Raw genomic sequence first — 25,323 nt, 5'->3', positions numbered from 1 at the left:
CTGTCTCATTGAGTTCTTTCTCTTTCGTCTCTCTGTATTTGCTAGCTGTGTTTATAGTTCATCTTTTTCTAGTCTTATTTTAATCAGGAGATAATGAAAAAAAGAAAGATTTTGACATTTTACAGTATGAAAATAGAGCTGTTACATGAATGTAGGTAGCAGCTCCGATCATTTGGTTGTGAATGGATTTGATGAGTTAACATTAATGGTATATATTGTTTGCCTGTGTCCATGACATATACTGTAAGAGTTTCCTCAAGAAAGGTAATAAATGTATAAAAACTAGTCAAAACAGATGGAACAAGTTGTAGAAATGTACTCAGGCCCGGCGCCAGGACGCACGACCTGGGGGGGTGGGGGGGGGGGGGGGGGGGGTTGTTATATTTCTTGGGGGGGGGGGGGGCAAATCGGGGGGGGGGGGTATGGTGCGGTTAGTTTCAAGTAAACGCTCAAAATGCATTATTTGGGTAACACTTTAATTCACTTAATACATTAACATATTAACTAATGGAACCTTATTGTAAAATGTTACAATTATTTGTTTTTAAAGCATATACGTTCATAAAAACACTTAAATTAAATAGAAAAGCAAACAGGTGCATGATTTGGCATGGCAGCCAATACAAATAATTAATAACCGTTTCCTTACCTAAATATCGCGTTTGGACCAGGCTCGGTTGCAGAATCACATCACTCTGTTCTTCTGAAATTATTATCTTCATCTATATAGTGTAGTTAGCTATAGTGTAGTGTCGTACGTGGCTGCTTGTCAAGCATGAAAAACACAAGTTTTATTTAAATTCTGAATATATTATCGTATACAGCATGCAAAGAGCACTTCCTTTAAATCTATTAAAAACTGTCACTCATTCATCACGTTTTAACCAATGAATGTGACCACACATTGAAACTTTTTTTTTTTTTTTTTTTTTTTTATTAAGTTACGAGCATGATAGAACTCAGTGCTGGACAAAATGTGGTGAGTGCGTGGATTCCAACCTAAACACCTCTGATTGGCCATTGCATTGTAGAAATAAGCAAACATGTCTGTGATTGGCTACTTTGCTCCCCTCTGCGAAAATACATTGTAAAATCATTTGATGCTTTCCAAAGCAGAAGGGCAGATACACTGGATTGTTTGACAAATCTATTTCGTTATGATATTCGTACGAAGAAAATCCTAGACCAGGAGTTATGGGCAGCTTTTCCATCTAAAAGCAATCAGTTAGACTATTTTACACTATGAGTTAGACTATTATACACGCTAAATCTGTCCGTGGCCCTCTGTCGCCGGGCCTGAATGTACTCTTTGAATTCATAGTTGTTTCAAATGGTTTTAAAAAAGCTTTTTTTTGTCATTTTCTTTGAAAATGACAGATCATGTGGTATGACCTTCAAGTAAAAGATACTACATATTTCTCACATCTTGAATTTTTAAGTTTTTAAATACATTATATTGTCAAGTTCAAAAGTATATGTCCCTCTCAAATATTATTATGACATTTTACAACCCAAAATGACATTACCTTCTCATGACCTATATTGTTTTAAAGATGGTTGCAGTTTACTTTCCATTTATTTGCCGTCTAGGATAAGTAGTTGAGCTGATACAGAGACACTATTAGTAGTTTCTCTTCCCTACAGTTGTCTTTTCCTTCTATATGCCTGGTTGCTTATTCTACCATCTTACTGGCATCTGTCTCACAGGTTTCATTTACTCTGAGGTTCATCTTCCCTGTGTTGCTGTGGAATGTATTTTAAGTACACACTATAAATTGAGCTCATAGTCTCATCAGATGCTTGTCTTTCTCTTTAGGCTTCCACTGATCGCACCGCCCTCAGAGGAACAGAGCTGTTGAAAAGTGAGGTACAGTTTTTGATCCCCATTGGTCTTTATGTTCTCTCCTTAGACCTTATACTAACAGTGCACTAATTACACTATCCATGCATTAATTAACAATGTAGATGTATGACAGGCTTCTAAAATCTTCCTCAAAATTCAATCACAAGTGGCCACCTTTTAAGATTTGTTTTGATAGTAGTTGATCTGTCTGTTCTGATGTCCCAACCCAATCACCTGAGATGGGTGTTAATGTATTAAGTTGGAATTTAAAAGGCATTCTCAGTTCAATTCTGAATGGCACACAACCCTAGAGGGTAGATGACTTGCTTGATTTTACATGGATGAGAACAAGTCTGTAAGGGATAGATGTACAGTGTGTTCAATTGCTGTTGTTCTTGGTGTTTATCGTTTAGCCAATGAAGCATTTAAAATCTGCCTTCCGAATTAATTTCCAGTGAACTAAAAGCTGACATGAAAATTAGATTTGAACCTACAGGGATAGTTCATTCTCATGTTGTTCCATATGCCTTTTTTCTTCAATGGAACACCAAATGCCATCGTTTTTGACCCTGCTGACTTTCAGTCAGCCTTCAAAATATCTACTTTTGTGTTCAAAACATGCACATTTTGAACAACGTGTGGGTGAGTAAATGATTACAGAATTTCCATTTCTTGGTGAACTATCCCTTGAAGACTGTACACTACAGCCTATTGAAAGACTATGACTCTATCCCTTACAGCCTTGTTGTAATTTATCTCAAAGGAAATATGGTGCCTTCCCTCAAACCAAATGTAAACAAGTCCATAAAGCAATGCTAAAGTCTGTAATCTGGTTGGTAATACATGACTGGCACACAGCGCAGTTTCTTCCCAAGAACCTTCATCTCTTGTGCAAAACACGGTAGCCTATCTGTAGCAGTCTTGCAGACAAATCTGACTCTGTAATGTATTGACAGTTGAGCAGTCTACATTAAGTGCATACATTGAACGTGCACATCTGTCAAGGGAGGGGGGTTATTTAGGAGGAAGATCAATAGAAGGTTAAATGACCGCTCTTCGGCACTACAGGCCCAGCTGGAGCAAGAGGGAGTCGCTCTTCCGAACTCTCCCCCTCCTCCTCTCTTTCCCCACTGCTTCTGCAGCCATCACACATACTCAGCTTAGTTAGCCTGGGAAAAAGAGCCCCAAACCCCGATCAATAACTTTGGTCTTGTCTGCCTAATTGCTCATTGGTTGACATTGGCACCCGGCTATATGTAAGTGCATGTTCCTGGAGTGATTCACTCTTCCCTTCCCTCTCTCTCTCTCCACCTCCCTCTCTTTACTCTCAAAAACACCTCACGCCCTCCGTTCCTTCCTCTTCGCCACGTTTGGGATGGGAAACCCGAACCGCAGTTGTCACGTCGGGACGTGAGCATCCAAAGACTCCGGCAAGACCTGCTCCTCTCTCATCAGGCCCGTGACACCCTGAGCGTTCAGGTAAATAAGCTCCGCTAATGACCATTAGGCAGATAAGACTCGCTCTCGCTCTCTTGCACGCCTGTTATGCAGATCTGCGACAGGAAATTACCTTTTTTTCCCTTCTTCTTCTCTCCTCCCACCCCCCCGCATCGATGATTACCATGCCTTCAAGTCTTAAGTGTGCGGTGTTTGCATAGCGCTCTGATTATTCTCACGGCATACTGCATGAATAAACAAATGCATGAGGGCGTATATCACGCAACCACCAATGCGTATTGCTACATGTTCGTTGTGTATCATTTGGGTTTGTTTCAGCGGGACGATAACATCCGAAATACGTGTTGATTACTGCAGCACTATTTGCATTTCATTTAACGTCGAGTGCTAAAGCGACACTGCCCCTCTCTCTGGATTCAAATGCGATATTGATCAGTCAGTCTTGGGAGCTCAAATCAAAACAATGATGTCGGTCCTCAGCGCCACATGCATTTTAACCTTAGTTTTTACGAATAAACAAACAATTATGGTCACTAATCGGATGCATGATCCATTTTCCAACCCTCCATTTGCCATAAGAAGCGTTTTGCTATTCCTTTCAGCTTTTTTCCAGTTGTAGTGTGCTAATGTCATGATTTAAATGAAGTATTGATCAGTTTAGGAGGGGAGAATGGAGAGAGAGCGCAATTGTAAGGCAAAGAAAGAGCAGGGTTATCGGCTTGCATCACACACTGAAAAGCAGAGCTAAAGGAATAGCTGGGTTTTTAGGATTAAAGGGAAACGATTCTTATTCTTCCCTCATCGTTTTAGTCCACAATCTGGCAGGAATTCTAGTGTTCGCTATGCCAACAGACGGATGGGAAGAAGAGGCAATGCTTGAAGTGCTTGTCACCAGACCACAATCAATGGGTAAGGCGAGGGGCGACTGTTTGATTTAGGTAACTTAGGCGAATTTGTGGATTACTCTCGGGCCTCTAATGAGCAAGGCTGATTAATTGATCGTCGGCGGGGAGTCCCCGGGCCTCCATTTTGGATATGCGACTGTCATCGTGCGACGATTTGAAATGCAGAAGAGGATGGTGGATAATGCCAGACTGGACCGGAACCAGGGGTCTGCCAAACCTCCTCCTCCTCTCTCTTTTTCTCGACTCCCATCTTCCCCTCCTCTCCGTTCTCTTTAGCAGGTGACCATATTGTGCTAATTACAATAATAATAATTTATTTTCGATGTGACGTGGTGGGCCTTGCTTTAATTATTTGAAAAATAACAACATTAATGAATACTTTTTTTGCTTCAAAAAGCGGTGGAGTGACATGGTACAAACTGCTTGTGTATGTAACCGAAAATTGTAAAGATCCGTCTGCAGAAGTATTGCTTGTTCTCCCGCTCTTCCTATCGAACAATGAGCTGCGATTTCACATTTGGTTAAGAAGCATTGATTTTTGCTTCTGCATTCAGTGCAGGGTAGCCCTAGCTTGTCTGGAGTGTCAGGGTGTATGTGAAGGGTCCTAGAACCGCTCGGGGTGGATATTGGGGCTGCGATGAGGGCCAGATGAACACCGGTTCCTCTTTGCCGGAGCTCTAGACATGGCAGGTTCTGTGAAACGAGCAGGCGAGCGGAGAAACAGGCTCTTTGTAGTGGATTGATTTTCTTTTCCTTTGCGCCCTGCCCTCTATTGTGGTTGGATAGCTGGACGTCCAAGAGCAGAGACTGTGGGATCTGCAGAGAGAGCTGCAAGAAAGCCAGCAGGAGCTCCAGAGGGGACACGACCGCAACCAGCAGCTGCACAGGCAGCTACAAGATGCCAGGAAGCAAGATCAGGAGCTGCAGGCTCAGGTAAAAGCTTCACGGCCAGGCCCAGGCTGTTCGGGCCCACACACTCTCTCTTTCTTGCTTTCTCAATGTCAGTGCTTTTGTTCTGGGCTCTTCTTTGTCGCGTACTTTGATTTCAGACCACTACATTTGCAGTAATTTATGTATTTTTCTCTTCTTCTAAGAAGGATCATTTCATATAAGAAGAATAATAGCTGTAATTATAAAGAACTTGCTTGTGCTGTAACACACTAAGTTTACCAAGAGGAAATGTTAGTCGGGAATGATTTTGAAAAGCTTTGAGAGGAAAAAAAAACATGAAATGATCTAAATCCAAGATACTTTATGTAGTTTGAAGCTTTTGTTGTTTTTCTACATGGCTCTTGCTGTAATGACAGCGGCTTGTGAGCTCCAGTTGTAATTTTGACATGTGGATGGATGTTTTGGCTCACTGAAATACTTAATATACAGTTTGTTAGGAGTCTGAAATCTGTTGTTTTTAGGTACCAAATAAGCTCTTTATTTGTTTAGGTGACTCTGCTAACCTTGTTATATTCCAGGTTTGTTATAGAGAGTGCAGTGCATGTGTTGAGCAGCTGGCAGTGCCTGTCTGAACTCTTCCAGCTTGACTGAAGTTAGTTTACTTTGAGACAGGTGTTTCCCCTCCCCTGTTGAGGTGAGGGTCCCAGAATTTTTCTGCCAGATGCCAGGGAACATGATAAACAATGCAAATAGATACAGTGTAAATAGATCTTAAGATTAATTGATGAAAAATATTTGAACTTACATTGAACTTTTTGCAGACTTTTTTATCTAGATATCTTCTGAAACTCTAGTAAAGGGCACATTGAAATTACAAAAATCAGAGAAGGTTAAAGCTGTATTCTCCATTTATTCTCATTTGGATATTGAATGTTGTGTGATTTTCTCTCTTTTGGGCTGTAAATAATTTAAATGCATCTAACCAAACAAAAAGTTTGTTGTATTAGGCACGTAGCTGCAAGCTTGTTTGCTGCAATGAGACTCTGAGCCCTCCCCTCCTGGATGGGACTGCTGACCAATCAGAGCTCAGGCCAGTGCTGTCCGTCACCAGTGGCTGTGTCACCTGTCGCTAGGCGTCATGGCAGACTTGTTGGGGGAGCTCAACACCGATTGCTCAGAGAACAATCTCACAGTGCCTTTGTTTACTAACACTCCCACAGTTAAGTTCATGGCCTTTTTACGCTCCAGCCTCACGCTCATGAGGGGCACCTTTATCATCTCAGTGTTCACTGCTTTATAGCATTTTAACCATATTCATTACTTTGTAAGCCTGAGTTTTGTGTGCAGTATCATTTTCAGTTCTCAAGACATGATGAAAAATAGAGGCAGCGCAATTGTTTTGTTGTTGTTTCTGTTTAGAAGATATATTTAATTGTTAAATGTGCACTAAGTATTTTTTCTTGATGATTTGCTGATTGATGCTATAGTGCTGTTGCACTTTATACTGACACCTATTGCTGTGGATGCCGTATCACATTTTTGGTCACCAGTGCTGCACCAGTTTTAAATAAATATCATATTCAGAGACCAGGCACACACTGTGCGCAAGAAAACTTGTCAGGAGTTTGACGTTATCAACTCGTACTCGTTCTGTGACTGTGAGCTGCATTACACGTGGAGCTGAAATGTAGGCTATCATGAAAAGTATCCACCTTATTCGTCCCGAAAAAATGGGCATGGCCATTTGTAAATTTTATGGGTCTTGCTGGTCTCATTTGCTTCCAGCTATTTTTAGCTCTACAAAACCGCTTGTTTTGCTGCTTGATGTTGCAAATATGTGTGTCTTATCATATTATTTTAGTGTATTATCTTAATTATGAACACACTGGTTGTAGTAAAACAGTTTTACCGTTTAATGCACGTTGTTGTTCTTTGCGTTTTTTTTCCCTGTAAGTGGCTAATTACCCGGAAGTCTTGTCCATAGGCTTACTTCCGCATTTAGGAATAAGGTGGATATGGATGGTGGAAATACAGACGTATTTAAGAATTGTAAGCAGCACTACACAACAACATGAAAACAGCGGCGCAACCGCTGTTTATCATAGCAAAGGCAACATATCATATGAGCTCCATGAGTGGAGAATGGGAATGCCAGAGTTTATGATGGTTAGAAGAAATCTCTAGCATTAATTCTGATCATGTCTTGTCTTGAAAAATGAAGACAGTTTGACATTCGTCGTATAGGAGACATCTCACTGCAAGACAAATCTGGCAAATCTGATACTGCCAGAATTTCATTGGAGGTCAAATTTGATCGCAGTGGCCATTAATCAGCTGTTGGTTAACATGTCAAACCAGCGATCAAAGACTATAGATTTTAGCCCAGAATTATAGGAAAAATTTTCAATTTTCAAAATTTGTCTCAGATGACCAAAATCGCACAGTGCACTGAGCTATAGCTGAATCATTTATTCCACAGATGAAAGGTTCGATTACAGAGGTTGTAAGCTCCATACTGGTTGATCCAGACACATTGCTGTATACATCTGGTAATGTCATGTGTTAGTGCTTACAATAAGGCCGTAACCATGTCTTAAATAGGATTTAAAGGAATTTCAGGGAATAAAGAAAATGATATATGAGCAGTAAAAATAACTAGAATTTATTGTAATCAGTAAATAAATAACTAAATATCCACACATTCTTTCTTAATCACATGCTTAATATAGCAAAAATGGTTTCATTCATATTTATTGTTTAATTGCTTTCAGTTATTAAATACACAAAGGATGTAAATGAATTGCAATTGAAAATTGATAAATTTGAGGAACAAAAATATGCATTACTGGATATTACTCTCATTTGCTTAACATTTTTATTGTAAAACATTCAAACAGTAACATCATAAATATTTAACTACTTACATCTTGCATTACACGCTTTCACTGAAGCAGTGCACTGGAATTCATGTTCGGGTTCTGATAACAGTCTGCCTTCTTTGATTTGATTGACCATCTCAATCATTTTGACATTGACAAGAACTGTTAGACCACTGAGGCATCCATATTTAATTATTGGTGGCCCTTATTTACACTGCATTGTTGCCATGTGCCTTTTTGTCCAATGTTGTTGAAGTACATAAATCTCAAAATATGTATTATTATTATTTTATTTCATTTATTAGGATATTGAATTATTTTATTTAGCATTGTCCCTTTTCAAAATGAGATCACCTGAACAGGATGTTAATACCAGGTGTAAATAAAGCCATAGTATGAGTACTAAATAACCTCTTTTCCACTGTCGGACCAGTGTGAGCCAGTGCTTTAAACAGGCCAGACGGAGCTAATAGCCTCGGACCTGTAGCACCGAGGCCAAAATCACGCTGCGCTTCCACCGTCGGGCCAGAAGCTCCGCAGCGCTTCACTAAAACCTGCCCTTTACACGCATCTCTGGAACAACGTCACGCAACCCCATCATTTCATCAACAATGATAGAAAACTAATCAAAAATTAATCACTGGAGCTAGAGAGATCACAAAACGAAAGTGATAAAAGCGACCATTTGTTTACATGTTTTGTTGTTTACTTAAAGATTTAAATCCAAAAGCATCGATATTTTACAATTAATGCATTATTTGTCAGGACTGAAAATTAGTCACACAGAAATAAAGTGGTATTTGCTGTTATTTCACAAAAGAAAGAGGGCACGCTTATTCAGTCACGTCTGTTTCTGTTTATTTGAATGAGTATGTAGTACTCTATTCATGTGACTCAATATGGAGACCTACATGTGTGAAATAACACAGCAATGTCTTTATCTCATATGTGTGCACATGATCTGTCAAAACTATTCATTGCTTTAGCTGTAATAAAATACTTTGTTTCCTATAGTAGAGCTACTGTATATGAAGTGTGTCTGCTCTCTTGTAGCTCTCAGAGGTGAAAGGGAATCTGGTGAAGCTGCAGCTGGAGGATGGAGCTCTACTAGGAATCAAACGACACCAGACCACTGAGGTACCACTGTTGATGACAGTTTTTACCTATAAATTAATTCATGAAATGGTTTTCATGCTTTATTGGGTATTTGAAAAATGTGTAAGTTTAGCCAACAATTTTGGAGATTTTGGTCTGTCACTAAAATGTTACTAAAATGACCACCGAGTGAACTCGAAGGCCACCTTGATTAAAGGAACTTGCTACCAAGTTGTTTCTTTAATGTAGTTTGTTACCATAAGCATAACATAAAATTAGAAATATAACCCTGTGCCACACAAAATACTTTGATATTGGGTGCAACATGTCTCGTACCTTTCATATAGTCTGAGATCTTTTTAAATTGTTTGTGCAGCGGTGTTGTGTGTATGTGTTCGCGCTCTCTCTCCCTCATTAACCTGTATGGCCGTGGATCTGAGCTCTAGCAGATGTTTCCCTCTAGGGGGCTGTGTTTTATATTGGAGTTATACATAGCCATGGCTGAGGGGCTGCTGAGAAAAGGTCAGGCCTTAGTGAGCGAGTCTGATTATAGCTGGGAAATAAGTGCTCCACGGGGCTGATTGCAAGGAGGTCACCTCCACCAAGGGTCAGATTGAATGAGTGTGTCTGTGTGCGCCCTTGGAAAGAAGCTTCAATTGCATTAAGTTTCTCATGTGTGGCGCCGCCCTGTAGGTGGACAGAGTCACTGCGGCGCTTGATTTGGAGCAAAAGAGCAAAGAGGCCCAAGAAGCTAGGAAGAAATGCCACGAACTGGAGGATGAGCTATCTGTTGTCCGAGCCCAGCTGAGCCGGTGCCGGGAAGGGACGCAGGGTGCCAAAAACACAGTGAGATTAGATATTTCACAATTTACAAATACAATCAAACCGACGGTGAATATATGCACTTGAGTAGTTGAGCTAGGAATGGAAATGTACCTGGCCATACCATGCAGGGTTATTATCATTAAGTAAAACTTTAAAATAATAATAATAATTGATACTTGAAGCAAAATAAATATTAAATGAAATAACTAAAACTAAATATACTGAATAAAATAAAATGAATAAAAATGAAATAACACAGCAAAATGACTAAAACTTTAACCAAAATTAACGTGAAAACTGAAAATATAAACATAAAATAAAACCATAATAGTATAGTATATCAGTGATGCTAAAATAACACTGATACCATCATGCAGTCATGCTAATACCATGGTACTGAATGATGAATATTCATACACACCACAGTATCTACATGGTATTCCAAGGTACTTCAGTGAATACTATTTATTACCATTGGACATGTCCAAGAAACCATTGTCATTCTTTAGTTTGTATGTCATTGTAATCTCTGGCCTTGGCCCAAATGACACACTTCATGTGCACTAGCGGACTTACAATGTCTGCTGCGTATACGTGTCCGTTAAGTTCATGATACTATAGGTTGTCCTATTCATCATTTTAGCGAACATCCCCTTTGTGGCTGCTATGCACACTCAATGCACACTTCTACCTGGCAGTCAAAGCGGCATTTAATTACAAAAGTGTGGACTCAGAAGAACGCGAGGGTTTTAGGGTGTGATTTGGGACAGGGCCTCTGTCATTCATATACCATCTGCTGTTTGTTCATAGTCTCTGACCCCTCTGTAATGTCACGTGGTCTGGGAGTCATTACTGCGGTTAATGCTATTCTGTTTATCCAGTTGACCTCTGCTCAGTTTACTGAGCTGTCTTAAGCAATTTTACAGACTTCAGATTTTTGGAATAGTTTTTACCCTGAGCATGCATTATACTGACAGATGTTTAGGATAGAGGAACTTGTTAAAGAAGAAAGTAGAAATATTATGGCTGATTACAACTTACCAGAGTACTCTCTGTTCTGTTTTTGCTGTTTTTATTTGATTATTCATGCCACTTTGATAATAAAATAAAATAATAAAATGAACATTTGTAGAAAAAGGTTCAGTATATTCAAATTTGCATACCAATTAGTTAATATATAATTTGTTTTGTTTTGATTTGATTACCCCTTGTTTCTTTCTATCAGTTATTGTTTTGCCCCAGAAGGGCTGAATTTTGCATTGGATTTGAAATTACACATGAAATTGTGTATGGCAGAAAGTTTTTGATCTCTCTGTCAGAATATCAATGAGAGCTCATGGGTGCTACATTCTTATTCTTTGTGTTTTATGATTATCTTTTAATGATCGTTCATGATCTGGAACTGCAATAATCAAATTTCTTCTTTTGAGAAGTTTCTAAACATAGTATTTTTCAGCATTACCTGCAAAGCCTCACCTTGAATCAGACCTATAATTCATATAAACGAATGTCATATTGTTTACTTAAAGGCATAGCTCACCCCAAAATGAAAATGCATTCATAAATTCTCACACTCATGATGATCCAAACCAGAATAACTTGTCAAAATGTCTAAAAGGAGCCACATAGGTATGTCCTGTATATTTCAAATCATCTGAAGCTTTATGATTGAATTCTCAGTCTGTTATTGTACAGTTTCATCTATATATTTAAATATATTGTCTCAAGGTTTCCAGTGTATAGCAAATTTTGATCTGTTCCTCTCACAAATCTATCATAGGACTTCATTTATAGCATATAAATCATACGGACTACTTTATAGTGCTTTTTGTCCTTTTTGGAAAGAACATGAGTCACAGAGTTTGTAACAACATGAGGGTGAGTAAATAATAAGAGAATTTTCATTTTTGGCTGAACTATTGCTTTTAAAATCATTATTACTCCACTGCACAGCTGGACAATTCTGCCTTTTGAAAGACCTTCATATCAGAGGTTAAAATAAGCCCTTGGCACAAGCCCGTCTGTCCACAGATCACACACTTCCACACTCTTAATGCTCATGATTTTCACAGAAATGAAGCTGCGTTTGTGATTGAAACTGTGGCCGCATTATTACTCACCGGTGACTGTGAGTGTGTACGTGTCTGTCTTGTGTGTTTAAATGACGCATACATCCTTTATCTGCAGCCTGCACTTAATCCCAGCACTGCTGGCTCAGGAACAGATTACTGACAGCAGATGTGATGAGAGCAGAGCAGGGGAACCCGACACACACACATGCACATACACCTCCGCTTCTCATTATGACAGAACAGTGCAGCCATTTTCTCACTGCTCTGTTTGTTCTGAGCTACCATCTTTGCTCTGGTTATCGTCTCCTTCTCAAAACATTTCTGTGTTTGATGGTAAACAATTGTGATGTGAATTTCATGATCTTTGTGCGTGTGTGTTCCCAGGCTGAGCAGATCCAGCGGCTGGAGGAGGAAGTGTCCAGGCTGAAATCTCAGCATAGTTCAGTCAGTCAGCAGGTAACAGCAGGTCTTTGCTACCTCACACTCTTATTTCTAACATCTCCCAGTGTTACCCTGTCAACAGAACTGTCACTTTTTTTTTGGACCTTTTTCTACTTAGATATTGAAATGCAATCAAGAGATAGATGGGGGCCCATATTCCCTTTGAGGCACATTGTATACTCTTGGCAAACCCCTCAAGCAGCTATTAACTTGTGAAGTTATTTTAGCTGGATTTCTGCTGCCATTAAAGAAAAATGGCTTCTAGCACCAGAGTTATTATAGTAAACTACAACCATAAAAACCTTGTTTCTTGAAATAAAATAGTTTTTTTTTTTTTGGTCATGTGACCATCAACCAACATCAGAGAACTGGGAATATGAGAATTTGTTGTTGAATTATTGAAATATTAACTTTAAAAACTTAAAATCTTAGGTGGTGGTTTAACTAAATATTTTAGGCCAAAGGTTTCATCAGGACTTGCTGGTGTGTTTGAGATCATTGTCCTGCTGCATAACCCAAGTGCGCTTGAGCTTGAGGTCACAAACTGATGGCCGGACCCGGAATTCATGGTTCCATCAATTATGGCAAGTCGTCCAGGTGCAAAGCAGCTGACGCTGACGCTGCAAAGCAGCCCCAGACCATCACACTACCACCCACTATGTTTGACTGTTGGTGTGTTCTTTTTATGAAATGCTGTGTTGGTTTTATGCCAGATGTAACGGGACACACGCCTTCCAAAAAGTTCAATTTTTGTGTCATCAGTCCACAGAATATTTGCCCAAAAGTCTTGAGGATAATCAAGATATGTTTTGGCAAATTTGAGACAAGCCTTTGTGTTCTTTTTGGTCAGCAGTGGCTTTTGCCTTGGAACTCTCCCAAGGATGCCGTTTTTGCCCAGTCTTTTTCTTATTGTTGAATCATGAACACTGACCTTAATTGAAGCAAGTGAGGCCTGCAGTTCTTTAGATGTTGTTCTGGGTTCTTTTATGACTTCCTGGATGAGTCATTGTTGCGCTCTTGGAGTAATTTTGGTAGGCCGGCCACTCTTGGGAAGGTTGACCACTGTTCCAAGTTTTCTCCATTTGTGGATAATGGCTCTGACCATGGTTCGCTGGATTCCCAAAGCCTTAGAAATGGCTTTATAACCCTTTCCAGACTGATATATGTCAAATATATTGGTTCTCATCTGTTCTTGAATTTATTTAGATCGCAGCATGTTGTGTTGCTCTTTAAGCGTGCTTCACTTTGTCAGACAGGTTCTATTTAAGTGATTTCTTGATTCAACAGGTCTGGTAGTAATCAGGCCTGGGTGTAGCTAGTGAAATTTAACTCAGTTTTCTAAAATAATGTGGTTAATCACAGTTCTTTCATGATTTAACAGGAGGGGGCAATTAATTTTTCATGTAGGACCAGGTAGGTTTGGACAGTTTTTTTCCCTTAATAAATGAAAACATCATTTAAAAACTGCATTTTGTATTTACTCAGGTTATCTTTGTGTATTATTACAATTTGTTGGATGATCTGAAAGTGTGACAAATATGCAACAAAATTAAAAAAACAGGAAGGGGGCAAAAACCTTTTCACGGCACTGTATGTTCCAAACGTGTCTGATTTTAAATCAAGACATTCATGGTGGACGTACTGCCATAATCGAACCTGCATTTCCCACATGAGCACCAAGGCTTGAGCATTAACCACTAAACCACAGTTCCAACTGTCTTGTGCCTCCTAATGCTACCCAAATTCAGTCTCTCACACTTAAATCACAATATCTGCCACATGACGCCATGGCATGTCTTTCATTCTATTTCTCTTCACTTTTAAGTCTTTGTTTCTTCACGTCTCTCTGGTTGAGTCTTCGTAACCCTCTGTTCTCTTAGGGAAGCAGTGGGGATGGCTGGCCGCTTGAGCCCTCGTGGAGGTTAATGGTGACTCGGGCTCCAGGTGGGAGTAATCAGCTGTGTGCAGTCCAGCGGGGGTCAGCGAGTACCAACGCTCCCTCCTGGAGCCCCCATCCTTCCTCCGGCGGAGGAGTGTTAGGGCCCGGAGAGTGCCGAATGATTGCTAATAAAACATTTGATTGAGAGGAGAGCGGAGTGCCAACCATAAACAGGCTGGATTCTGCCCTTTAATTTCACCATCTCCAGAGAATTGCTTTTGCTGTGCCGCAGAGCGAGGCTTATACACAAGCAGTTAGTTGTCTAGCCTAGAACCGAAGATCTAATTTTGCGCGCACAAGCGTGTGTGCGTGCGCACGATCGGGTGTTTGTCTATTTTGTGTTCCTGGGGACAAAAACTAAGGGCTTTTCATTTTAAATTCTCACTGCTGTAGATGCTGCCTCAACGCTGATAAGAAAAAAACAATCATTTCATACTGCTGAGAAAATTGTCCGTAGTGCGGCTAAGATGGCAACAGCCTTGCGCAGAACACGTCGGATTCTAATTTGCTGTTTCTGTCAGGTTGAATCGTGTTGCTGAGGTGTGTGTGTACCTGACTGCATGCAGACGGTGTATTAATGCACCATATGATTGACTAAATGCATTTTTGCTGCACTCCCAGTATATAATCACCCCTGTAACGTTCACAACAACAACTCAGAATTTCTGCATAAAACACGCTTGCTTGCTTGCGTGTATGTGTGTGTGTGTTGGGCTCAGATGAAAGGCTAACTCAGGAGCATATATCAGACACTAGCATGCTGTAATAAAGGGCCGGCTATAGAGCTGCTTCTCTCCTTCTGGGAACTGCGCGCATTTTTATAACCTCACTGACAGCAAGATAAAGTGCTCGTCCAATTAGAAAAATATTTGGGCGCATACCTTCCTGCGAGAGTCCCCGGCTTTTTTATTCTCAAACCCATTTTATATGGAATCTCGGGCATTTTGGTTGTTTGTTTTTCGCTCCACGAATGCGACACGTGTGTTTTTGCCCTGGCAGCATGTGTAAGAGCGATCACATGCATCCGGTTTTTGTAAAGGCTACGGTTGCAGACATTGCAATGGCTGCACTCCACGCTCACGCACGCGCCCTGATTAATTCTTAACCTTCGTCCGTATTCTTTCCTCCTTCTTTTAAGAATAGATGTATTTTGGGGGGCTTTTCTTACAGAGTGCATTAAAATTAAATTCTCTCTTGTTGTTGTGAAAGAGGTGCACGTTAAAAATAATTGGATGAGGGAGAGAACAAAGGGCTGCCTCTCCCTTGCGCGGCTGCATGGCCCAGCGAGGCGTTAATGCCGCGCCCGCCGCATTGTTCGGCTGTCTGCAGCCATCTCCCCAGCCAGACACTCAGTGCTGCTCAAGTCACTTTTAATGTCTGATAATCAAGGTGAATTTTCAAAAAGCTGCCATTTTCAAATGATGGTGTATATATTATGTGGAGATGGGGATTTTGAGAGAGGGGAGGGGGCCGGCGGTGGGCGGCAGACGGGATGAGGGCCATGCACAGTGAAAGAGAGACACCTACTGGTTGCGGGCCGAACTGCCGGGACGCTGTGCAGAGGGGGTTTGACGGTTGCATGACAGATGTGTGATAGGCTTGTGTGTAACCCGTGTAGCTTACTTGGAATGCATCGGTGGAACATGGCATTCCGAGAATTGCGGTTTCTTTATTAACTATATTGCTCGTAGTACAAATCAGTGAAAGACAGCCTGAATGCATGAAAATGAGTAAAACACAACACCAAAAGAGGACGCTTAAAAACTATTTAATGCATTTTTAGTGCATCAGCAATCAGCTAAAATTATACCATTTATACAACTTGTTAAATGCGATTATGCAGAAGTCAGCTAATTTCTATTTATCCATTTGTTTGTTAGTTCATACCTAATGCATTAACCAGTGTTAACAAGCCTATTGTAAAGTGTTTAATTCATTTAATTTATCTTACAAATGCACTCTTTTGGCAAATGGTTTGTGCTTTGCTAGACAAACGTGTGCTTCTCAGTGTTTTGCACCTTTATTTGCCAAAGACATGTGTCAGATAGCTTTGCAGGCTCTTCCATGAATTTACATTTTCATTTGTGCAATACAGATGGAACCAGCCATTCGCTACTGTACATGAAGCTGTGCCATGATTTTTATGCTGGTTTCACACATACAACTAAGGCATTTTCAGAGAACGAGGCAATTTCTGGGACATGAATTCTGGTAAAAAAAAATTTTGGTAATACTTGAATTAGTATTTGCTGATAGAAAAGTAGTTTGACCAATAGCATGCACGCATTGGACATAATTGACCAACTGTGGCATACGAAAAGGTGGGATCTACAGAGAATGGTCAAAGCAATGCTAATACTTGTACATAGAATGTATAAAGACTATGGAGAGCATTTCAATATCGAAACGAATCCCAGACAAATCCCGGTCAGATGCTTCTTTAAGGTCCAAAAAGAGGATGTGTCTGGGAAAAAGAAGATGTATGGTCACCTTAATAAAACCAATGCTGGTTTTTGTAAATGTACATCTATAGTCATTCATTACTGTGTTAAATCCCAACATCATTACCTTGGTGTGTAGCAACCAAGCTCTGTCTCACTATACATCTTTTTATTCTTTCTGCGGTGCTTCTGCATTCTCATTTTTCACCCCAGCGTGCACCGCACCGAACACTGCAATGCATTACAGAGGTGAATGTATGCAGCACGTAGAACGTAATAAGTGTGTATTTATTTCCTCCAGACTGATTTACTCTCCCCTGGCTTGGAGGAGGGAGAGGAGAACAACCATCTGCAATGAGCTTGATGTATCAGATCGCACTGTTTTTTGCAGTGCAATCCTTTTTATTACTACATTGTGACTGCTTTTGTTTTTTTGTGTGTTTGTACATCCTGTTTCAAGCTAAAGTCTCTGTGGTGCTGGACTTATGCGACTGAGTACAAAAATGGGATGGAAGCCTGAAATTGCCGCTGAGCTTTGTGAGGGCCGTGACATGACAGGGTCCAAATGCATTATCCTCTCCATAAGGCCTCAACTAGTGATAAAGAAAAAAAATACTTTTTTGCATTCTTTGAAGAAAATGGACGAGTAAAAAGCCTTTGGTCTGGTGCGTCTGTTTTTGTCATTGATTATGAGAGCGCAGGGGTTTGTTTTAAGATGCCTGTCTTCAGTGGACTGACTTAATGCACCGGCAGAGCGCGGGAATGTGAACGAGGAGGACAGGAGCCTGTGTCTTCACTTCTCTTTCATGAAGAGGCCGCTGCAGACGTGACGTGCTTCCTGAGAAGGATCCTCGTCTCTGTGTGTATTTGTGACTGTGAAACGAGGACGGAAGTATCTTTGAGGCACACAAACATTTATAAACAAAAAGGAATGCTTTTAATGGGTCACAACGCAGGGTTGTCAAGGGTATTTGTGGCTTCAGTACTGGTGGATGTGACCTGTTGATCGACTGTGCTGCTCTGAATCAATAAAAAAGGAAGTTGATGCTCATGTCATGACGATGCATCCCAACAGGTTTCTAGTCATTAGTCCATCCTATTTGAAAGCAAAAATACAAAGTTCTGGCATGAAACCCTAGATGGCGCAGAACTCAATATGACATCATTATCACATGTAGCAGCTGATTGGTTCTCTCCTGTATCGGTAGCCAATGAGCTCGCTGCTCAACATTCAAATACTTGGCTAATGCTTGTGGTAACAGTTGCAGCACACTTCAGAAAACCCTCCTCCTTCCCCAGCTCCACCTTTATAGATCTGCTATGGGGTGATGATGTATGTTATGAGGTTATACATATATGTTATATGTGCAGCAGCAGTATTTCTTACATACTCACAGCAGCATGTTGTGGATGTATTGGCAGTGCCGCAGCAGCGTAGCAGATCTATTCCGCTACGACCAAATACATTAGCAGTGTCATGTACATTACCATGCCAATCCCTCTGAGAGATGTCATGTCAGAAATACAAATTAGTACAAATTTTGTGTTTAATACTCAGCTATGGCACATGATTATAGACCAATTAGATTCTACTTAGATTCTGCATATATTTAAATTAAGTAACTGACAGAAAATAGCATTTATCGATTGTTAACGCACTGTTAGAAACAATTATGTTGAAAACTGTAAATGTCCTGGCAGAAAATGATCAAGTTTATGGACATTTCCTTTAACCCTAAAACAAAACACAACACAATGCAATGCCTAATTCAAGATACAGGTAAAATGTGAAAAATCAATATGGGAAATTCCTTCATGTATTTCATGTATCACAGAACATTGTGCCTTATTATTACAGACTTTTCTTAGAGTGACATGTTTACTATCATTGAGATACTATTATAGATTGTATTTATATTTTGAATTTAGTTTTCAATTTTTATTAATTTTATTTCAGTTTTAGTTTGATAATTTAATACATCAAGTTGAAAATGAACAATTTTGCCTTGGCAAATATTTAAGGTATAACGTTTATTTTAATGATTTTAGTTTTAGTTCACTATAATAACCCGGATTGTTATTAGATTGGCACGTCAGTTTTTATTCCCATAATGCCTCATATTTAAGCTCTTAAATAACATAAATGTTTATTTGTTTGTTTTCCACCCTGTTATGTGATTAGTGGGTTTGAGTTCATTTCATCCATTGAGGTCTACATAGTTTAGATCATATGATCTGGTGCTGTGGAACTTTACATGCTACTTTTGCCTGATCAGGTTAGCCAAAAGCAGCTTTTTTACTGCACCACAATAATGGACTATGGTTACCAAACATACAGTAACTGCAAAAGTGACTCTCCCTCCATCTCCACTGTTTTCACCCCAAACTCATGCCATTTGTTTAGCCAGTCTTACTGTGTTGGACTCCAAACGTGCAAGGGTTATGGGTTAATTTAAAGGGTTACTCCACCCCAAAATGAAAAATTTGTCATTAATCACTTACCCCCATGTCGTTCCAAACCCGTAAAAGCTTTGTTCGTCTTCGGAACACAATTTAAGATATTTTGGATGAAATCCGGCAGGCTTGTGACTGTCCCATTGACTGCCAAACAATTAACACTGTCAAGACCCAGAAAAATATTAAACGGTTTAAAAATATTAAACTATCATGCTAGTGTTTTTTTTTTGTTTGTTTTTTTTACACAACAGAATGTGTGCATCTCTGTTGTGGAACTATAAACCATGTAGAGTGGTAGATTTAATGCCAATGTGGGCACGGTGCCCACGAGGAGGCAGTGTGTGGCCTGAGCCTTCCTCTCACACACAGACATACATATAAACACATTTGACCCATCAGATACAGGTAAAAGAGTCAGAGTCCTGCGATACAACATATATAGTATATACAACAAAAGTTGTACACACACATGCACTTATTTTGGTAAAAATAATTGGTACTAACACTAAAAATGTGTTTCTTCACAGAATGCTGAGGAATATTTCCCCCAATCCCCCTTTTCTCTTTCTCATTCCTCTTCTCTGCTCTCCTCTTTGTATCCTTAAAATATTCCGCACATCTCGCCGCAGTTCCGCATGACAGACACCCCTAATATAATCTGTGTGTCTGAATTCTAATTTATACCGTCAGGATAAAATAAATAGTCTGCAGTTAATTATAGGGAGCCAGCGCCTGCCTTTGCCCGGGTGATTTATGAAGTGCGTGCAGGCATTCTCCATCGCATTTTTCTTAATTTATTTTTAATCTGTCTTTCTATTAATTCTGCAGCAAATGTCTTAATGATGTGCGAGGTGTGCGTTAATGAGAGCAGGTGGAAGGAGAGGAGCTCAGGTGGGGGTGGGGTACAGGGGGTCTGGACCTACCAGGACTGCACTTAGACCCCCCTCCCCTTCACTCCTAACCCCCAAAAGCTCTCCCTTCCCCTCTCTCTCTCTCTCTTTTCATGTGTTTGCTTTGTTCTGTCGGCTCTGAGGCTGCGTGTGCACAATGCCAGTAAAAAATATTAATACCATGGAGCAGTTATAGTATCAGATGGTAATACTATGTTACTATGATATCCATTGATTACCATATTTATACCTTGATACTGACATAGTACTCTAAGATACTTTAAACAATATTATGATATATCAGGTCATAAAAGGCATTTTGAGGTTATGGGCATTTACCAATGTCACTTTTTCATGATATAACACTTTTTCATTATAATTCACCTTTACATTACTTAACTTTGTGCTCTGTCATATACAATAACTTAAGTGGCAAGTTAAGCCAAAGAATTTAATATTCTGCCATTATTTACTCACCCTCACATATCTCTAAACCTATATGACTTTCTTTTTCTGCAGAAAACACAAAAGAAAATATTTAGAAAAATGTTGGTAATTGTAACTAAAGAGTTTTGGTGACAATTGAATTCCATTGTATGGACAGAAACACTTGAGGCATTTCCCAAAATATGTTTTTTTTTTTTATATCCCACAAAAGAAAGAAAGTTTTGGAATGAAATGAGGGCGATTTAAATGATAACAAAACTATCCCTTTAAATGTGTTTAAAGTATAGCATAGCACTGAAAATCTATTAACTTTGCAAAATTATTGTCATTATTATCTGCTTTATACGCCTTCCTCCATCTTTAATGTTGATACTTTCATTCCCTTTCTAACTCAGCAACTCGAATATCATTAAAAAATGTATATTTCCCACTGGTAAATATGACATATACATAACTTGAAATTACAATTTTAACTAAGTTAAACTTGGGTATAATGCTGCTTTAGGTACTGGTATAGTATCATAAAATATGATTAAGATATCATGGCAACAATATTGTGCACCATTTTTAGTGGATGTTGGTGTAGACATGCTATTTTTCCTGATAAGTGTGCTCATTTGTTGTTCTATTAGATGCTTACAGATATGTCGTCTCATTTAAAAGGAAAACTTGTTTATTGCTTTGTTCCAATACCTATCATTGCTTCTTTTGAGTCTCCCATGCTGTGTATGATGCTGTGTTGCTGCCTATTTAGACCATTCCATATCAATCACTTAAGAAGTTCCCTTGAAGTTACGATTCTGCCTTAGAGTTTAGCTGCCTATGTAGGCAACAGACAGTATGGCAGCTCACTAGGTTTGGAAACAGAGCTTACAGATAAGTGTGTCTGTCTCAACACATCTCCTCAACTCTTTTCTCACATCCTCTACCATTTCTCTCCCCATCTGCCTTCCTTTCATTTCCTCCTCACAAACAGATCCTCGGTAAAGCAGCTAAGCATGGGCGGCTGCGGCGCAGCTCCTGCAGGAACAGAGGGATAATTTAATTTATCTTCCTTTTTGTCTCTCCAGTCTGCTCATTTTATTCACACACAGATCATTACACACCAATACCCCATTTTCATTTCCTACTGCGTACAGACGCACACACACACACACACACACACACGCATGGCTTTGACTAGGTGGCAGGCCCAGTCCTGGTGCTGCTGTCGATCGATACCCGCGCTTGGATAGGAGAGATCCGCACTGCCTTAATAGGTCCTGCAGGTCCTACCATAAAACACCTCTACAGACCTGAGGACCAGAGGCTTCATAAATTTCTCTCTCTCTCTGTGTCTCTGCAAGATGGAGTGGGACTGAATGCAGCCACATGGGGTTGGGGCTGAAACAGAGTCGTGCTGGGCGGTACAAGGGCTCGTCTGAACAGGTTCAAGTGTGTAGCTTGAAAGGAAAGGATTGGGAATGTGTTTATGGAGTGGGCCGGCATGAACGTGTGTTTACTTCTTTCATTTAGCACAAGAAACTGTTTAAACTAGCTTAATCAGCAAGACAAATTCTATTTTATAACAATACTGGAATCAGGACATTTGGTTCTTTTGGCGGTTCTCATATGTTGAATCTGGCACCAATGAAGATGGAGCTAGAAAACTGTATGGAACACTGTACTAAAAAAAGTGTTCTGGCAATAGCGTTCAGCGTAGAACATAAAACATAACCAGTGACCAATGTAATCTGGTTCTCAAGCCAATGACTCTTATGAGCCAGTTCTTGTTAGTGAATTATGTAGCTTGAGCAAGTCATGTCTGATACTCGTGCGAATGACTCTTATGAGCCAGTTCTTGTAGATGAATCATGTAGCTTGAGTGGTGATGTCTGATTCTCGAGCGAATGATTCTTATGAATCAGTTCTTGTAGGTGAATCATACAGCATAAGCAGTGATGTCTGATTCTCAAGCGAATGATTCTTATGAGCCAGTTCTTGTAAGCGAATCATGTAGCTTGGACAGTTATGTCTGATTCTCGGACAAATGATTCTTATGAGCCAGTTCTTGTAGGTGAATCATGTAGTTTGAGCAGTGATGTCTGATTCTCGAGTAAATGATTCTTATGAGCCAGTTCCTGTGGGTAAATCGTACCATGTGAGCATTGATGTCTGATTCTCGAGGGAATGACTCTTGGTCTTTTTAGTGAATCAGAAACCCTTATGAATCAGTTGAAGCAGTTTCTCAACTAGTCTGACTCACTAAATGAAACGAGTCATTAATTTGTTAGGGCTCCAAGGTTAATCCAAAAAAAGTGATATAGCTTCATCCGATTTTCAAAGTGCAAAGGCTGTGATATAAATAAATATATGTGCTGCATGTTTCAGAGTGAAGCGTGGCACTGTGTTCTTTTACACGTGAGCAGTTCATGATCCAGTATTTTCAGAGCGGCTTGGTTCACAGTAAATGCTAATTATTATTATTATTATTAACACTTTATAGTCACGTTCATATAATAACAAAATTTTGCTCCAATGTGTGCAGCCCAACAAACAAGCACTTAAAAGATGCATTTTTTATATTTCTTCCTCAAATTCAGTAGAATCAGTAAAGCAACCATTAGGGAACAGTAATCGCTCAGAGGAATTGGCATCATAATCGTTAAATTCCATACGATTCCCATATCTTGTTGCTGGTGGTTGCCAGGACATCACTATAGGGCTGCTAGGGTTTTCTGTGTAATTTCACGTAGCGATCTGATTGTAGGGGTAGTCAGCTTATGCATCAACAAAAGATGTTGATCACGTCCTACTCGGCGAAATTACAGCTGCCAAAACGCACACCGTCTGAGCTGATCTTTTCAGCGGGGAAAGCTCAACTGTTGATGAGATGTTTGTAAGACGAAATGCATTTGTAGCGGTAGAGGTTCTCCAAGTCCAAGTGAGTCATTACGAGTGATTTTTACCTTCACGACGCTTCGCAGCAAGAACGCACGCAGTCGTGATTTGGCGTGTGAAGCACAGCGGGCTGCAACGAGGCGCACAAGATTGGATTAAGAGTTACACTGGCAGCAAAAGGAGATGGCCGCCCAGCATCCGTTCTCCCTCTTTCCTCCTGTCCCTCAGGCAGAGCGCGAGCGTTATACAATATGTGTGCGCTTGCATTAGCCAAACAGATAGCTACCAACTTTAATTGCCTCTGCATCCACTTACTCACCCCTAACGCCCTTCAACCTCATCCACCCATCCCGCTTTCCTCGCCCGCGTAAATGAAAGAGCAAGAGGCGGGAGATGGAGGGAGAGAGAAGGCGAGCATAATTACTTATTTTAGTGGACTGCTGTAGAATGCCTCTCGCCAAATTACTCTAATTCCAAATGGTTAACAAGAGCCGAATAGAGCCGAATCCGTGTGACAGCAAATTGCTTTCCCATTTGCAGCCTTAATGGCTTTTCATACTTTGCACTTCCAATAAGCAGTAAACTCGGAAATTAATATTGCACGCTGTGTTATGATGCAAATGGGAGGGAGATAGGAGAGCCGTACCTTCATGCAGAAAGCTCTGATTAGATCTGTAATTGCTTCACTCTGATTTTTTTCTCCCTCTCTCGCCCTTCGTCTTTCTCGTTTGTAACTTTCTGACGTATTTATTGAGCTATTTTGAGATTTGCCATTTCACTTATGCATCAACATTGACTGCACTTTTGATTTGTGTCACGCTGTGGTTTTTGTTTTCAAATCAATGCTAATCAGCGGTAATTTGTCAGCGGCGTGGAGACGCTCGTCCTGGGGGTTTAATGTCTTTGCTGTCACCTTTAAGGTGTTTGTCACACATTCTAGTCAGAACAGCTTTTTAAAATGAAACAGAATAATAACAGAAGGCTTGTAAACGAGACACGAGCGGTTTTAAGGTGTCTTATTGAAATGCACGCCACTTGCACGTATGCGAACGTTTCACGGTGAATAGACAATTGCGTTCGCTGGTTTGAAGATGTTTGCAAAACACTCTGAGGTGACGTGTTAATGGCAGTACTAATGAAATCCTGAACTCTTAACTGCTCGCTCTTCTGCCTGATTAGCACATGCATCTCACATTTAGCTGTGGTTGATTAAATGTAGATTGCTCTAGATGAAATGAAATAAAATTTGATTAAATAACATCAGGGCTGTAATGAAGCATGTAAATGTGTAGATAATGTAAATAGGAAGATTTTCCTCTCTGTTGGGTAAAAAGGACGTCCGACCATCAAACTTCAAATGATTCACTAAAGCAAGCATCGCTACAGTTGCTCATGTTCAGAGTTAAGGACCTGAACGAACTCTTAACCTTAACAGTATGTATTATACTTTGGCAAGTAAATGGACAAGAATGATAGGGCTGGGTAGTGATAGTGATATATTCCAATTCTTTATTTCAGGTTATTCTGTGTAGTTTGTTTTACAAAAATGACTTTGTGCTTTTTAGTAAATCAGAAACGGATTCGCCAGATTATCATACCGCACTCGACTAAATCAAAAGTCGAGTTTTTTCTCAAGCAAAGCAAATTTTAAAAGTCCACTGAAAACATATCTTATTACATTTTTGGTCATAGACAATGTATGTTGAAGATATACGTTATTGTCAATGTGGTTAATTAAAAAAAATTTTTTATAGAAACGTGGGCTATATAAATTGTAATAATTACAAGAAGGAAAAGAAAGAAACAATCCTTTGAACATTTTGAACATTAAGATGTTATTGTTCCCATTGTTTTGCATTT

The 25,323-nt window shown here is 39.9% G+C and overlaps 1 protein-coding gene across 1 annotated transcript in view; it reads left to right on the top strand.

Annotated features, from left to right (window-relative positions):
* Positions 1–25,323, top strand: part of pmfbp1 (polyamine modulated factor 1 binding protein 1) — a gene marked incomplete at both ends in the record, with an annotated part of 130,849 nt that overhangs the window by 34,306 nt on the left and 71,220 nt on the right. Inside the window, 1 exon segment of the mRNA XM_079435810.1 lies at positions 12,353–12,424. Within this exon segment, the coding sequence (XP_079291936.1) occupies positions 12,353–12,424 (72 nt within the window).

Source organism: Barbus barbus (assembly GCF_936440315.1).
Source record: "Barbus barbus genome assembly, chromosome: 2".
NCBI lineage: Eukaryota > Metazoa > Chordata > Actinopteri > Cypriniformes > Cyprinidae > Barbus > Barbus barbus.
The sequence above is the reverse complement of the archived record's forward strand: the minus strand, read 5'-3'. Positions and strand labels throughout refer to the sequence as shown.